Source organism: Moschus berezovskii, chromosome 16 (genome assembly GCF_049115385.1).
Source record: "Moschus berezovskii isolate FMDL1 chromosome 16, NW_MosBer_1.0, whole genome shotgun sequence".
NCBI lineage: Eukaryota > Metazoa > Chordata > Mammalia > Artiodactyla > Moschidae > Moschus > Moschus berezovskii.
In genome coordinates this window covers 29,731,363-29,749,961 of record NC_142475.1, presented here as the reverse complement: position 1 = coordinate 29,749,961, position 18,599 = coordinate 29,731,363, and the positions used below count along the sequence as shown (strand labels likewise).

The following is an 18,599-nucleotide window of genomic DNA, read 5'->3' as shown; positions in this document are numbered from 1 at the left end:
AAGTCTTTGAAGTATCTGTGCAGCACCATTATTGGTCTTGGGAAGATATATACATATACCACATACCATTCTTTCTGATGGTCTCATTAAGTCAACTGTCAAGAATTTGATGGGTAATCTTCATGTAATTTGTCAGCAGAACTTGTCTCCTGATAGAACTTTACATGAGGTGTTCAAAATTTACATTTGTTGTTTAGCAGTATCAGATGAAATGTTAGCTTGGTATGGACATAGTATAAGATGCAGCTCCTTGTGTGGCAAAGAAATTGTTGAGTTTAAGCCCTAGCTCTGTTACTATCATTTGTGTTACCTTGGGTAAGTTATTATTTGAATGAGTAATATTATAATATATGATATTATAATAATATTATTTGAGCCTCTGTTTCCTCACATGAACAACTTTATTACAAAACCTGGCCTAATTTTTTTCCTTAAGATTTAAATGGGAATGTTAGGTTTCAGCAGCTTGAAGAGTTTCTACTTAGAAATGTTCCTGATCTTAGTGTCCAATACTAATGTTTGCTGGCTCTTGTAACACAGCTATTCCTTCTGCTAGCATGTCACAGCTGCTTGGTTTTTATGTAAATTCTTAAGCTGAACATTTGTTCTAATATATGAAAGTGAAAATCACTCAGTCATGTCTGACTCTTTGCTGCCCCATGGACTTTACCATCCATGGAATTCTCCAGGCCAGAATACTGAAGTGAGTAGCCTTTCCCTTCTCCAGGGGATCTTCCCAATCCAGGAATCAAACCCAGGTCTTCCGTATTTCTGGTGTATTCTTTACCAGCTGAGCCAATATATGAAACCCAGATTTAAAAAAAAAAATTAGAAAAAAGATCATTCAAATTCATGAAAAATTTCAAAAGTATAAATATATGGAATTTTTATTTCTATAATTTGAAGTAGTACGTTGATGATGGAAACAACAAAGCAACACTTGATGGCAATGTTAGTTATATGCTAAGACCCAGTTATAAGGCAATTTTCTGAAATAAATACTGTTAATCTCATTTTTACAGTAGAGATGGCAGTACAAACTTTAAAAATGTCAGGATGTATGATACAGGGTTTAGTTTACTTAAAAATTGTTTTAGTTAATAACTGAGTGGTAGAAAGTTTTATTACATGAAGTGTGTGAGCAGAAGTTGATTTACTGTTGTATCATTGATTATGTGACCTAAGAGAGACTACTGACATATCTCTTTGGAAAAATGGAAATGATAATCTCTTCCTTATACCACAGGATTACTGACAAAAAACAGGTTAATATTTATGAAACTATTTGTAAAAGATAGAATGTACTATCTTTCCAGGTTTTTAGGAAAAATAATCATTATATTTATGTCTTCAGTTTCTAAGTATGTGAGTTCTATAATCATTATAGGATAATTCTCATACTTTGAAGGTTGTTAAGGCAAGTTTATTATACAAATTCTGAAGCATTTAAATATTGATTTGAATAGTTTATGTGCTAAAATGTCTTTATTTACACACTTTTTAATTTTGGTGGAGTGTATTGGCTCAATTTGCCTACATTATGTTCTAAAAGAAGAAAATATATTTACTTTCAAGGAAAAGAATACCTAGTACAATGTGCAGTGCTTTAAGTAATTTAAATGCAGATTTTATCTTTCCAGCTTTTGTTTGAATCTGATATGTAGAGTTCAGTTTTAAAAGAAGAATGCTCTTAAATTTTGAAGTTCAAGGCAAATAGATTCATGGACAAAGCAGAAAGAGATGCAAAATATCTGGTGAAAAATTTTAAAATACAGTTAATGTCTTACATGTTTTAGTGATATAAAGTAACTTAAGGATATGTAGCTAACAAGGACACAAGCATCTTGAACCTAAACTCTGGCTGCAAATCCTGTATCCTTCATCAGCTTACAAATTGTTTTCCTTACAGTCATTTGTATTCCCTGTAGACATAATGCCAACTTAAAAATACTTGAAAATATCAAGATGTCTTTGTTTTTCCAGTGCTGATTTTATATGCATATTTAGTGTGTTGTTGCCAGGGGAATTTTTAAATTGACTTATTTTAACAGAATTTGTTATTTTTTAAGATGATGATTGAATTAATATATAATTTATGGGACTATTATGATTAAAACCTTAATAATAACCATTCCACTTTTCTCTTCCTTCCTTCCTTTCTTTTTCTTTCTTTTAGTTTTAGCATAGAGCCAAACTATGATTTCCTCTATATTTATGATGGGCCAGACAGTAATAGTCCCTTGATTGGAAGTTTTCAAGACAGCAAATTACCGGAGAGGATAGAAAGCAGCTCAAATAACATGCATTTGGCTTTTCGGAGTGATGGATCTGTTAGCTACACTGGATTTCATTTAGAGTATAAAGGTAAATGTGAACATTTGATTTTAGCATCATGATTTAAATTGTAAATATTTTATACAAGAGAATAATGTCATATTGGCCATCGTCAGAAGTTAGTTATATGTGCAGTTCTTAAAGCATACTACCAGCAATTCATCTCACAAAAGAGCACTCACTGTAGACTTTTCCTATGAGTGAGAAGGAAATTAGCATTTCCTAGTTACTACCAAAGGAAATGTATCACACAAACAAATAAGCAATTAGGATACTGCAGAAGTTGGCTGAGACCACAAAATATTTCTTAAAAAACAAAGTCATTTTTGGAAGCTGATGTTTCACCTGAATATCAAATATTCAGAGACTACTCTCACTGATAAAAATACCCAAAAGTGTACAATTCACAAAATATTTTGACAATTATGATTCAGAAAATATCTGAAAATATTTAAATAGGTCAACATTTAGAATAGGGTGAATATAATATGCTCTAAATCAAATCCCTTATGATTATACAGTGGAAGTGAGAAATATATTCAAGGGATTGGATCTGATAGAGTGCCTGAAGAACTATGGACCGAAGTTAGTGACATTGTACAGGAGAGACGGATCAAGACCATCCCTAAGAAAAAGAAATGCAAAAATGCAAAATGGTTGTCTGATGAGGCCTTACAAATAGCTGGGAAAAGAAGAGAAAGGGAAAGTGAAGTTGCTCAGTCGTGTCCGACTCTTTGAGACCTCATGGACTGTAGCCTACCAGGATTCTCCGTCCATGGGATTTTCCAGGCAAGAGGACTGGAGTGGGTTGCCATTTCCTTCTCCAGGAGATCTTCCCAACCCAGGGATTGAACCTGGTCTCCCACATTGTAGGCAGACACTTTACTGTCTGAGCCACCAGGGATGCCCGAAAAGAAGAGAAGCTAAAGGCAAAGGAGAAAAGGAAAGATATCTTATCTTTCAAATCAAGATAATATAAGATATCTTATCTTATATAATGGGCATATGCCCATTTGAATACAGAATTCCAAAGAATAACAAGCAGAGATAAGAAAGCCTTCTTCAGTGACCAATGCAAAGAAATAGAGGAAAACAATAGAATGGGAAGGACTAGAGATCACTTCAAGAAAATTAGAGATACCAAGGGAACATTTCATGCAAAGATGAGCACAATAAAGGACTGAAACGGTATGGACATAACAGTAGCAGAAGATATTAAGAAAAGGTGGCAAGGATACACAGAAGAACTATTTAAAAAAAAGATCGTCATGACCCAGATAATCACATTGGTGTGATCACTTGCCTAGAACCAGACATCCTGGAATGTGAAGTCAAGTGGACCTTAGGAAGCATCTCTGCGAACAAAGCTAGTGGAGGTGATGGAATCCCAGCTGAGCTTTTCCAAACTTAAAAGATGATGCTGTGAAAGTGATGCACTTAATATGCCAGCAAATTTGGAAAACTCAGCACTGGCCACTGGTTGGAAAAGGTCACTTTCCTTCTAGTCCCAAAGAATGCTCAAACTACTACACAATTGCATTCATCTCACACACTAGTAAAGTAATGCTCAAAATTCTCCAAGCCAGGCTTCAACAGTGCATGAACTGTGAAATTCCAGATGTTCGAGGTGGATTGAGAAAAGGCAGAAGAACAAGAGATCAAATTGTCAACATCTGTTGCATCATTGAAAAAGCAAGCAAGTTCCAGAAAAAACATCTACTTCTGTTTTGTCGACTACGCCAAAGCCTTTGTCTGTGTGGATCACAGTAAACTCTGAAAAATTCTGAAAGAGATGGGAATACCAGACCACCTGACCTGCCTCTTGAGAAATCTGTATGCAGGTCAGGAAGCAACAGTTAGAACTGGACATGGAACAACAGACTGGTTCCAAATAGAAAAAGGAGTATGTCAAGGCTGTATATTGTCACCCTGCTTATTTAACTTATATGCAGAGTACATCATGAGGAACACTGGGCTGGAGGAAGCACAAGCTGGAATCAAGAATGCTGGGAGAAATATCAATAACCTCAGATATGCAGATGACACTACCCTTATGGCAGAAAGTGAAGAGGAACTAAAGAGCCTCTTGATGAAAGTGAAAGAGGAGAGTGAAAAAGTTGGCTTAAAACTCAACATTCAGAACACTAAGATCATGGCATCCGGTCCCATCACTTCATGGCAAATAGATGGGGAAACAATGGAAATCATGATGGACTTTATTTTGGGGAGCTCCAAAATCACTGTAGATGGTAAATGCAGCCATTAAAAGACACTTGCTCCTTGGAGGCAAAGTTATGACCAACCTAGACAGCATATTAAAAAGCAGAGACATTCCTTTGCCAACAAAGGTCCATACAGTTAAAGGTACAGTTTTTCCAGCAGCCATGTATGGATGTGAGAGTTGGACTATAAAGAAAGGTGAGTGCTAAAGAATTGGTGCTTTTGAACTGTGGTGTTGGATAAGACTCTTGTGAGTCCCTGGACTGCAAGGAGATCCAAACAGTCCATCCTAAAGGAAATCAGTCCTGAATATTCATTGGAAAGACAAATGCTGAAGCTGAAAACTCCAGTTCTTTGGTCACCTGATGTGAAGACCTGACTCTTTGAAAAGACCCTGATGCTGGGAAAGATTGAAGGCGGGAGGAGCAGGGGACAACAGAAGATGAGATGGCTGGATGGCATCACCGATCTATGGACATGAGTTTGAGTAAACTCCGGGAGTTGGTGATGGACAGGGAGGCCTGGTGTGCTGCAATTCATGGGGTTGCAAAGAGTCGAACATGACTGAGCGACGGAACTGACTGACTAAACTGAATATTAATGTATACCTGGATATTTTTTGGGCCTTCCGGGTGGCACTAGTGGTAAAGAAAACCCCTACAAATGCAGGAGATATAAGAGAGTCAGCTTTAATCCCAGGGTCTTGAAGGGCACAGCAACCCACTCTAGTATTCTTGCATGGAGAATCCCCTGAAGAAAGAAGCCTGGTAGACTAAGGTCCATAGGGTTGCAAAGAGTCAGACATGACTGAAGGGACTTAGCTGCACATGTATTGATATTTTTAAATATATTCTAAGTTTTCTATTCAATGCCTATAAGGACAAATTAGATCTTAGTTATTTAAAGCTATTTATTTTTCAAAAATTGAGTCTATAAAGGATACTGATAAAGGAGTCATTTGAGTTATGTAAATACATACCTTGAATTTATTACTTACTGCTTTGATTTTATTTTTTTTCCCCACTATAGAATATTTTCAGTAGCTAAAAGTTATACAGAATAGTAAAACAAACTTTTGGATATTTAGTATTTGCTATCCAATTTGACAGACTTTTACATGGTGTTATATTTGCTTCAAATCGTGTTATTCTTGTTTTAAGAAATATTCAATGGAAACTTCTGAATTTGCACTGGGAAGAGGGGTGTGGGGGTTTTTTTTGTTTGTTTGTTTTTTAGGGCTATCAAAAGAAGTCAAGCTGAAACCCCACCTTAAATACATCTTCAGCTAGAGACAAAAGAAAATGTTGGGAGTAGTGGTTTGGGACTTCAAAGGAGAAAAAGGCAATCCACATTGATGGAGAAGTAAATGTTTGATAAATAAATGTTTGCTGGGCTGTGCAGAGACAAGGAGATAAAGAGTGGACTCTGCTCTCTAGGCCCTGCTGTTTCCACCACTGCAACCTAGCCTATAGTGACTGCAGATATTTTTGGTCATCAGTCAGTCAGTTCAGTCACTCAGTTGTTTCCAATTATTTGTGACTTCATGGACTACAGCACGCCAGGCTTCCCTGTCCATCACCAACTCCCAGAGCTTACTCAAACTCATGTCCATCGAGTAGATGATGTCATCCAACCATCTCATCCTCTGTCGTCCCCTTCTCCTCCTGCCTTCAATCTTTCGCAGCCTCAGGGTCTTTTCCAAGGAGTCAGTTCTTCCCATTAGGGGACCAAAGTATTGGAGTTTCAGCGTCAGCATCAGTCCTTCCAATGGATATTCAGGAATGATTTCCTTTAGGATTGACTGGTTTGATCCCTTTGCAGTTGTAGGGACTCTCAAGAGTCTTCTCCTGCACCACAGTTCAAAACATCAGTTCTTTGGTGCTCAGCTCTGTTTATGGTCCAGCTGTCACATCCATACATGACTACTGGAAAAGCTATAGTTTTGACTAGATGAACCTTAGTTGGCAAAAAAGTAATGTCTCTGCTTTTTAACGTGCTGTCTAGTTTGGTCATAACTTTTCTTTTGAGGAGCAAGTGTCTTTTAATTTCATGGCTGCAGTCACCATGTGCAGTGATTTTGGAGCTAAAAAAACCCCAAAGTTTCTCACTGTTTCCATTGTTTCTTGATTTGCCATGAAATGATGGGACCGGATGCCACGATCTTAAGTTTTTTGAATGTTGAGTTTGATGCCAGCTTTTTCACTCTCCTCTTTCACTTTCATTAAAAGACTCTCTTCTTTGCTTTCTGCCATAAAGGCCCATCTTTGGTCACAGATGTATTCTATTTTAGGTACAAGCCCTTTAGCTAAATTCTTAGGTAGCTGAGTAGGAGGTAAAAAGACTTTCTGAGTTTCTGTTTCTTAAAAATAATCACCCTAAATCAATCTGTATGACTTAGTTCATTAATTTATTTATAATATTCCATCATATGACTATCACAAGTAATTTGTAAATTTTTCTGATAGATACTTAGGTTAAGTTTTCTGTTAGGAATCATGATGATATAGCCATTCTTTTGAATGCTTTCTTGAACATATCTATTGGATTCTAAAATATCTGTATATCTAAGAGTGGGAATACTAGATCAAAGGATATAAACCTCTTGAATCTAACTGCTGCTGCTGCTGCTAAGTCACTTCAGTCGTGTCCGACTCTGTGTGACCCCATAGATGGAAGCCCACCAGGCTCCCCCTTCCCTGGGATTCTCCAGGAGAGAACACTGGAGTGGGTTGCCATTTCCTTCTCCAATGTGTGAAAGTGAAAAGTGAAAGTGAAGTTGCTCAGTCGTGTCAGACCCTTAGTGACCCCACGGACTGCAGCCCACCAGGCTCCTCCATCCATGGGATTTTCTAGGAAGAGTACTGGAGTGGTTTGCCATTGCCTTCTCCGTGAATCTAACTACATATCCCCTAATTACTCTCAGGAGAGGCTATACCAATTTATATTCTCAACAGCAGAGAAAGCATTTCAGAACCTCCACATTTTCTGAGTTATAACTGACAAAAACATTATACTATTTTTAGATGTTTGTTCAACATAATGATTTAATAAATGATTACTATATTAAGTCTATATAGCATCATCACCACTGTATATAGTTACAATTATTTTTTTCTTGTAATGAGAACTTGTTAAGATCTATTCCCTTAGCAATTTTCAAATATAGAATATATATATTCTTAAGTATTGTCACCATGCTGTATATTACATCCTTAGAACATACTTATAACTGGAAGTTTGTACATTTCAGGGAGAAAAAAATTGTCCTCTGTTCTTCTAGATTCTTCTAGCTGATCTAAGAATTAAATTGGTATGAGACAGATTAACAGGAGAAAATCAAACAAGTTTAAAAATGTATATACATGGGAGAGACATGAAAACTGACAATATTTCCCTGAGAACTAATTATCTTCATGCAAGTTTTCAAATGTATAGACATAAAAATGTTCACAGTGCTCTCTTGCATTTTCTGTTGCTGTAGTTTTTTTTAATTATAATTGCTTGGTATTTTGTTAATATTACTTTCACATAATTTACTTATTCCCTTCTATTTTATCCAGATTGGCTTTTATTTTTATAATTAAAAAATAATTAAATAATATTAATTTTCATATTTTTTTCCTCTTCTAATATGAGCTTTTAAGGGCTGTGTATTTTCCTCAAAGCACCATTGTAGCTGCTTTGCAAATGTTGGGTTATGTAGACTTTTATTATTTTACAATTTTAAATTTGTTCTAATTGTACTGCCTTTTGATTTTTTTCTCTACTTAAGAGCTATTTACAAGTGCTTACAAGTCTTACAATAAATTTCAGTCTATACTTAATTATGAATTTCTAAGGCAATGGCAAGCCACTCCAGTACTCTTGCCTAGAAAATCCCATGGATGGAGGAGCCTGGTGGGCTGCAGTCTGTGGGGTCGCTGTGGGTCGGACATGACTGAGCGACTTCACTTTCACTTTTCACTTTCACACATTGGAGAAGGAAATGGCAACCCACTCCAGTGTTCTTGCCTGGAGAATCCCAGGGACGGGGGAGCCTGGTGGGCTTCCGTCTATGGGGTCACGACTGAAGTGACTTAGCAGCAGCAGCTTACTTGTACTGTAGTCAGATGTGTATGATTCCAGTTCTTAGTGTGTCTAAAGATTTGTTTTATGACCTCTTATATGGTTAGTTTTTAACCATATAAAGCACACACAATCCCTGTGTGCTTGGAGAAAAGACTGTCATCTAACTTATGGGTGCAGATTTTTTTGTTGTTATATATATACTCATTAAATTAAGTTCTCTGTCTTTCTTGAATATGTACGTCATTTGCCATTTAAAAAAATCGCTTGGTCTAGCAATTATTGAAATAGTTATATTTCAATATTATAATTAAAATTATAATAATTTATAATTTTTTGTAATTCATTAATTTTTCATTTTTTTCTTAAATAGTGATTTTTTTGCTATATTATTGAAAACTATTTTGGGGTACATATATACATATTTTTAATCTTATTTTGAGCTTTCTTCTCCTTTTGCTTTTTCTCTTGTACTATCACAAATTTCTCCTTTTATCAAAGTTATATAATTACTTGATATTTTATTGTTCATTTATTTGCTTATTTATTTACTATGCACACTCCCATTTATGCCCCTCAGTCCCTGTGCTGTGCTTAGTCTCTGAGTCATGTCTGACTCTTTGCATCCCCATAGACTGTAGCCCAGCAGGCTCCTCTGTCCATGGGGATTTTCCAGGAAGAATACTGGAATAGGTTGCCATGCCCTTCTCCAGAGGATCTTCCCAACCCAGGGATTGAACCGTGTGATTGAACCCATTGCAGTCAGCTTTTTTACTGTCTGAGTCACCAGGGAAGCCCAAGAATACTGGAGTGGATAACCTATCCCTTCTCCAGGGAAACTTCCCGACCCAGGAATAGAACCAGGGTCTCCTGCATTACAGGTGGATTCTTTACCAGCTGAGCTATCTAGGAAGCCCCACTCAATCCCTACACATATACCAGAAAAACAAACTTCTTAAGAGCAAGAACTCTATTTACCACTATAGAATGAACTTATTAGAATAATGCCTACATACATAGTAATTGTTTGATAATTACTTAGCTGATTTTGAGTTACTTAAAGAGGTGTTTTATATTTTAAATCAAGACATGATTAGAATAATAACAGTACTGAAATCTAAGGAAACTTAGAGACACATTCATGTCCTGTATTTTACAAATGAGAACTTGGCTTTTTAGGAATATCTGCAAGGTGATAGCTTTATAATGGAGAAGGAAATGGCAACCCACTCCAGTGTTCTTGCCTGGAGAATCCCAGGGACGGGGGAGCCTGATGGGCTGCCGTCTATGGGGTCACACAGAGTCGGACGCGACTGAAGTGACTTAGCAGCAGCAGCAGATAGCTTTATAAACAAGACTCAGTTAAAAAGAGATAGAGAACTGTAAGCAAGTCAGTAAAGCTAGGTCCTATTGTGAGTTTGTATTTAACAAAGCATTTCCAGAGATCCATAGGATAACAGATACAGGAAGAATACCACAAATACTACCATACTCAGGACAGATGATGCTAATTTGTTACTGCATTCTTTCTCATGGAAACTGGACTTGACTTCACAATCCTTTCTCTCATAACATCCATGTAGTCATTATTAAATCCATGTCTTTTAGCACTTGAGATAAAATCTACTCACCATATCTCAAACTAAATGTATTGCCCTTCCTATTTCCCATCTTGGTCAGTTTCTGTGTCCCATTATTTCTGAAAAACTACGATTTATGTCACCACAGGAAAAGGGCCACTGATGCATTTTTTAAAAGGACAATGTTAATTACCTATTATGTACTTTGCTCCAAGAACAGTTATTAGCTCTTTCAATACAGTATCTCTGTCTTTCCCATTAGCAAAGACGCTTGTAAATGCAACACAATGTTAACTAACAGCATTATCAGGTAGGTATTTCTATACCTATTTTCAAATGATGAAATTGAGAATCAGATTGTTAAAGTGAATTGCATAAGATGGCATAAATTATCACTACCAATAAGAGTAAAGGAAAATGCAAAGGTGAGTGCAGGCAGAGAGAAATACATGAGCCTTCCATGAGTTGCAGTCCGTCTTGTATCCTGCTGCTGCTACTGCTAAGTCACTTCAGTCGTGTCCGACTCCGTGTGACCCCATAGATGGAAGCCCACTAGGCTCCCCCATCCCTGGGATTCTCCAGGCAAGAACACTGGAGTGGGTTGCCATTTCCTTTTCCACTTGTATCCTACATCTACTGCCTAACATGCTCAGTTACTACACCAGTGTCCATTTACACACAATTCTTTGAGGTTTTATTTTTATACCCCAGATGGTATTTCTTTACAGTGTTAGTGCTAAGTTCATGGTATTCCCCAAATCCAACCTAATTAACTTTCTGGACTGGCTGTCAAAATTCTCAAACCGCCCATAGAATTTCATCCCCCACTTCAGGGTCTCCAGGATCTGTCTTTTCTTATCAGTCACCCTACTTTCTATTTTTATTAAAAAAAAAAAAGTTTGCTCTTTAATTGCCTGGTTCTTTAAAGCTGATAAAGTGGTCTTGTTGTTTATTTCTGCCATAGCCAAGCAAACATGTCAGAATTTTCAAGATAAAATGTGCACCTGCAAAAGAACTTGACATATAACTGGAGGTCCTGGAGAGTAAAAACTATTTGTCTGTCATTTGTAATCATGTCACACACTTTATTTTAAGCATGTTTATTTCTATTAGCTCTGAAAAAGTAAAGTAAGTCCCAACTCACTCCAAATACTGGTATTTATAGGTCTTTATTTAAGAAGCTGTAGGTTCAGCTCCACCTTCTACAGAGCTCACACCAGAGTATAGTTGCTATTGCTTGTGTTCATACAGATCTCTTCATTTCTCTCTTGAAGATAGACACTGAACCTTATTTTTGTTTATTTGCAAATACATAGAAGTTCTGCAAACAAAGCATTTGAATTGTGAGCAAATGCCATAGTCAAACATCACAAATACACAGCCTGCTAATAATGGATTCTGAAAGGAATACTACTTTTATTTATAAAAAGCAAATGTTATATGGCAAAAACCACCACAATATTGTAAAGTAATTAGCCTCCAACTAATTTTTTAAAAAAAATCAGATGGTAGATATGCTCTAGTGTTGTAGACAATAGTAAACTGAAATAAATAGATATTTGAAGGTAAGGGGAGATGTTTTATTAACCTGAAAGTAATGTCCCCATGATGCTAAAGCTGAAACTCCAATACTTTGGCCACCTCATGCGAAGAGTTGACTCACTGGAAAAGAGTCTATGCTGGGAGGGATTGGGGGTGGGAGGAGACGGGGACAACAGAGAATGAGATGGCTGGATGGCATCACCGTCTCTGTGGACATGAGTCTGAGTGAACTCCGGGAGTTGGTGATGGACAGGGAGGCCTGGCGTGCTGTGATTCATGGGGTCGCAGAGAGTCGGACACGACTGAGCGATTGAACTGAACTGAACTGAACTGAATGTCCCCAAAGAGTTTAAATCAGTCCAGTCTCCAGTAGTCTTCCCTGAAGAATCGCCATGGACAGAGGAGCCTAGCAGACTGCAGTTCATGGGGTGGCAAAGAGTCGGACATGACTGAGTGACTAAGCACAGCACAGTCTCCATTTATCTTAATGTAATTTCAGTGAGATACAATATTAAATGCATACTTGATAAACAGCTTAATGCTATCTTTTGCATTGCTTTGTATCAGGCTATTTTTAATTATGTTGATAAGTATATTTTATTTTATTTTTTTTTATTTATTTATTTTTGAACAGAGGAAAATTTATGCGTCGATAAGTATATTTTAAATATTTATTTCTGTAATATTTAATAGGTGTAACTCATAGGAGTGATGTTTATATTATTTAAACAAAATATACTACTTACATGAAGGATAGAGTATAGATACAGTTTTGTGCTTCTGAAGGAGAGCTCCTGGCAGCTGCTGTTTTATCTGATAGGCATCAAAAATCTGCAGTGGAAGATTTATGAATGGTTGTTTGTATATGGCGTAAGTTAGCCACCTGCTTCAAGAACCTTAAAATATAGTCAATTGCTTTCTAAATTGATATATCAATTTAAGGTAAGACATACCTTTTCATAGAGCAACCTATTACATTTCAGCTTTACTTTGCAGTATTTTGCAGCAATTATTTAATCTCCAGTTGTTTAATCAACAGTACTTTCCAAAATAAAAGAGATACGTCTGTGGTTTATATTTAATTTCAAAGAGCCCATAGGGAATCTGACCCTATGTGAACTATGGGTCTTCCAAAAGAGAGAGCCTTTTGGGAGTTACTATGATCTGAGGGGACTACAATGCATACACAGCTTGAAGGGAGTTTAGCTCTTAGTTTCTGAGTTCGTGCTACCAGGTATATGCCCAATGGCACTATTCTGGAAATAAAAAGCAGCTGAATATTATATACTCTGGTGACATCTCAAGAATAAAAATAGCATATAACTGATTATCTGCAAAACAACACTAGTCTTAATAATGGTCCTTTCATAAGTATATACCTGTATGTGGGAATAAACTTTGAAGTTTGTTAAAGACTAACCTTTAACAACAAAAATATTATGGTTCTTATTAGCCCAGGAAAAAAATGTATTTATAAACAAGTCATTAAGTATGAATTGAACAAACATTATTTAGTTATTGTCATGCCTGATGCAAAGCATGATAAAAACTGTATAATGATATAGATATTGTGCTTATTATAATTTCATCTATATGTCTTCCGTAATAAAATGAAAACAAAAGCATGGTAAAGCTTTAATTTTTCCTGTTGACTCTTCTTAAGGACACATATTTCAAATTTGTAATGTCAAAAATTTTCATTAAAATAAGCATTTACAATGTTTTAATTTCACCTGGAAATAATTCTGAAACAAATTTTTTATAAGAAGTGAAAAAATAGTCCAGTGATAAGATACAGGCTCTATTGCTTACGATCACTTTTGTCTTCCAGCAGACTGCTTCTAACATGTTTTGCTTAGAGACTATAAGGCAAGGGACTTTTACCTGGGATCTATTCAGTAGGCAAGTTGTTATTATTCATAAAAGTGAATTATTCATATAAATAAATTATTTTATTAAATTAATTATTCATTAGAATACTGTCAACTTGTCTGCCTCGCATTTCTTTTTCAAAAATTGAAATCATTTTTCCATCTGTTTCCTGGACCTTTATGTAAGGATTCTCCATATGTTCTCAAAAGTTCCAGATGCAATTGCTATGGGAAATAGGGAAATAAATTAGTGCAGTGTTATTCATAGAAAGCTATTCACTAAGAATTTAAAGCAGTATGTAAACATAATAGAGAGATAAATGAATCCTCTCAAAATGAGCCTAGAAATATAAAATTGTTGCAGAGGCAGTATTTTTAATTTATCAACCATGTTTCCCTTTACTCAAAAAGTAGGTTTGCATTATAGATTCACTAATATGTCACAGAAAATTTGGGGGAAAATTTAAAGAAGGAAAAAGCTAACTTTTCAAAAGATGGATGTTAGGCAGTTGAACATGTCAAAGAGATTAATCCTTCTAAATAGTAATTTCACCCCTTCCTTTTCCCTCAAGGGATTTAGTTCAATTTCATGAAGAACATAAATGGTAGGTTGCTGTTACACCTAAAAATTACATTGCATTTTCTGCTTAGTTAAGGAAAGGATTAATGTTTTTCTCTGAAAAATTAAACAAACTAACCTCTGTACCAAATAGCTGTGAAAAGAAGAGAAGCGAAAAGCAAAGGAGGAAAGGAAAGATATAAGCATCTGAATGCAGAGTTCCAAAGAATAGCAAGGAGAGATAAGAAAGCCTTCCTCAGAGATCAATGCAAAGAAATAGAGGAAAACAACAGAATAGGAAAAACAAGAGAACTTTTCAAGAAAATTAGAGATATCAAGGGAACATTTCATGCCAAGATGGGCTCGATAAAGGACAGAAATGGTATGGTCTTAAGAAGCAGAAGATATTAAGAAGAGGTGGCAAAAATACACAGAAGAACTGTACGAAAAAGATCTTCACAATAAAGATAATCACGATGGCGTGATCACTCACCTGGAACCAGACATCTTGGAATGTGAAGTCAAGTGGGCCTTAGAGAGCCTCACTATGAACAAAGCTAGTGGAGGTGATGGAATTCCAATTGAGCTATTTCAAATCCTGAGAGATGATGCTGTGAAAGTGCTGCACTCAATATGCCAGCAAATTTGGAAAACTCAGCAATGGCCACAGGACTGGAAAAGGTCAGTCTTCATTCCAATCCCAAAGAAAGGCAATGCCAAAGAATGCTCAAACTACCACACAATTGCACTCATCTCACACGCTAGTAAAGTCATGCTCAAAATTCTCCAAGCCAGGCTTCAGCAATATGTGAACATCCCAGATGTTCAAGCAGGTTTTAGAAAAGGCAGAGGCACCAGAGATCAAATTGCTAACATCCGCTGGATCATGGAAAAAGCAAGAGAGTTCCAGAAAAACATCTATTTCTGCTTCATTGACTATGCCAAAGCCTTTGACTGTGTGGATCACAATAAACTGTGGAAAATTCTGAAAGAGATGGGAATCCCAGACCACCTGACCTGCCTCTTGAGAAACCTGTATGCAAGTCAGGAAGCAACAGTTAGAACTGGTCATGGAACAACAGACTGGTTCAAATTGGAAAAGGAATACGTCAAGGTTGTATATTATCACCCTGCTTATTTAACTTCTATGCAGAGTACATAATGAGGAACGCTGGGCTGGAAGAAGCACAAGCTGGAATCAAGATTGCTGGGAGAAATATCAATAACCTCAGATATGCAGATGACACCACCCTTATGGCAGAAAGTGAAGAGGAACTCAAAAGCCTCTTGATGAAAGTGAAAGAGGAGAGTGAAAAGGTTGGCTTGAAGCTCAACATTCAGAAAACGAAGAACATGGCATCTGGTTCCATCACTTCATGGGAAATAGATGGAGAAACAGTGGAACCAGTGTCAGGCTTTATTTTTTTGGGCTCCAAAATCACTGCGGATGCTGATTGCAGCCATGAAATTAAAAGACGCTTACTCCTTGGAAGGAAAGTTATGACCAGCCTAGATAGCATATTAAAAAGCAGAGACATTACTTTGCCAACCAAAGTCCGTATAGTCAAGGCTACGTTTTTTCCGTTGGTCATGTATGGATGTGAGAGTTGGACTGTGAAGAAAGCTGATCGCCGAAGAATTGATGCTTTTGAACTGCGGTGCTGGAGAAGACTCTTGAGAGTCCCTTGGACTGCAGGGAGATCCAACCAGTCCATTCTAAAGGAGATCAATCCTGGGTGTTCATTGGAAGGACTGATGCTAAAGCTGAAACTGCAATACTTTGGCCACCTCATGCGACGAGTTGACTCACTGGAAAAGAGTCTGATGCTAGGAGGGATTGGGGGTGGGAGGAGACGGGGACGACCGAGAATGAGATGGCTGGATGGCATCACCGACTCGATGGACGTGAGTTTGAGTGAACTCCTGCAGTTGGTGATGGACGGGGAGGCCTGGCGTGTTGTGGTTCATGGGGTCGCAAAGAGTCAGACACGACTAAGCGACTGAACTGAACTAAACTGAACCTCTGTACCACTAAAGCCTCTTTCTTAGTGACCAAGGAATCTATTGGTTCTTTCCCTTATATTATACAGGATACAGATTTCTTATGCTGTGTGTGTTTGCACCCATGTACATATCTTTGAAAGATCAAGTTATTTAGTTTTGGATTGATGCTCAGAAATCAGGTTTATCTGACTTACAAGCTCCCGTATAACTTCTTCCCTTCATGTCTCTCATCCCCCTTTCACCTAGTCTGCCCATTACCCCTCAATGCTCAGTTTAGATGTCAGTTCTTCAGGAATGCTGCTCCTTATACAACACACATCACAACCACAAGTGTTTGCTTAATATAATTATTTTCTTGATAGACTGTAAAAGCCATGAAGGTTAGAAAATTTTTTTTTTATCACCATGGCTGTATTTCCAGTTTTACTTGGATAATGGGCTCTTAGGTAGTTTCTGGAAAGAAGGAAGGAAAGGAAGTGGGAATTTTTCACTTGGTACTCTATTAAAATCACTTAAATGTTTGTTTCCACCATTTCCTCTTTAGTTGAATTCAGAGAAATCTTGTGAAGTATGTTTCCTAAAGCATAAATTTCTCCTCATTTCCTGTAAGTGTTGAAGCACTTTGAACTCTGCAGACTTTAGCAAATGGAATAAAAATATGTTTTTCTGTTAAAATTAATCACGTTTTGATTAATTTATTATGATAATGTAATTACTGTAATAGCCAAACACCAAGATTTTCTTCACTTAAATTACAAAAATTCTATGAGTCATATCCAAAGATATACCCATCTCCTGAATTCCCATTAACATAAGATAAATTCTAATGTAACAAATCACATTTGTTATCTTGAATTTGTGACAGCCCTTACATTGTACATCTCTATTTGTAATAATAATAAAATGGAAATATTCACGTGTTACCCAGATGTGATATAACAAAAGTATTCTACCACTTATTTGCCGAAATGGATGAACTAATATATATCTCTCATATTGTCAAATTATTCTGTCAGTCTCTCTAGTTTGCTATCTGAGTCCATAGAAAACAGTTCTTCATTGTGAATGGAATTTACTTTTTAATTTGCCTATTACTATTACCTTTGAAAGTTCTTGGCTTTGATATAGACTGTGTCCAAAAAGATAATGGTTTGGATATTATATTGTGTTACTATTTTTAATGGGCAGACCTCTGAAAGTTATGTGGGGAATGAGTAGAGGAGGTAGGTTAAGAGAAATGGCTTCAGGGTGGAGGCATAGGACATTTTACTTTCTTCCTAGTGATTAACTGAAATCAGCATAGCCAGTAGGACTATGTCTAAGTTCAGTCACATGAAATGGAGTGTACTTTATTTGGGGGAAGATCTTTTAAATAATGAAATATTAAATAAACAAGTTCTTTTCCAAAATAATTCATTTAAAATACTTATGCATGGATGATAACACATAATTTATTATAAACTCTGAAACCCTGTGTTTGATTATATATATTAGATACTAATTTTAATGAGAAAACCAATGAAGAATTTTATCTTTTTCTAACCAATATAAATCAGCAAAACATCAGATATGGTTGAAGGGAAATTTGTACTTTTAGCTCTTAAACAGAGGCAGAAAGGGTGTTGGTGCTTTCTGTTTATTTAGAGGCAGAGATGAAGATATACTGAAAGTTTCCTAGAATGTGCTATTTTAAAATATTTCATTTTATATCAACATTACTTTACAGCAAAACTCCGAGAGTCCTGCTTTGATCCAGGCAATATAATGAATGGCACCAGACTGGGAATGGATTATAAATTAGGGTCAACAGTAACCTATTACTGTGATGCTGGTTACATTCTTCAAGGATATTCAACACTCACCTGTATCATGGGAGATGATGGAAGACCTGGATGGAATAGAGTCTTACCAAGTTGTCATGGTAAGAAAATACCTTTTGGCTGAGTTTTTATAATTAGAATCAACTAAAGCTACTTCTGTTTTTTTTTTAACAAATCAACCATTTAACATGATCTACAAGTGTGGTGTAGGCAATGCAGATTTTATCGAGGATTTTTTAACTGGTTTCTATAAAGAAATGATTTTGGAAAAGTGCTCATATTCCCAGATGTCTCTAAAGTGATGTGCATGTTATAGTGGGCCAGCTCTCTGAGACCAGGGATATTTTGTTCCTTTTTTTATCCTCAGGACTTAAAGGAGTTCCTAAAACTTCAGGTTCTCAGGAAATATTGACTGAATAATGAGGAAGAAACACATTGAAACTGTTATTTCAACAAAAGTAGATAAATGCAGTAGCTAGAATATTATCAATAATTAGTGATAAATCTGAATCAAGGATATAGAGATACATACATTTCTCCTATGAACTAAGTTGTTTAAAAGGAGTGACCAAGTCAGAGCTACTGAGGCAGCTCCCAAACCACA

The 18,599-nt window shown here is 36.4% G+C and overlaps 1 protein-coding gene across 4 annotated transcripts in view; it reads left to right on the top strand.

Moving 5' to 3' along the window:
* Nucleotides 1-18,599, top strand: part of CSMD3 (CUB and Sushi multiple domains 3) — a 1,369,436-nt gene that overhangs the window by 1,042,674 nt on the left and 308,163 nt on the right. For all 4 annotated transcript variants that reach the window (XM_088844606.1, XM_088844605.1, XM_088844604.1 and 1 more), the window contains 2 exons: nt 2,177-2,364; nt 17,902-18,096. In XM_088844606.1, coding sequence (XP_088700732.1) covers nt 2,177-2,364; nt 17,902-18,096 — 383 coding nt within the window. The remainder of the gene's footprint in view (nt 1-2,176; nt 2,365-17,901; nt 18,097-18,599) is intronic.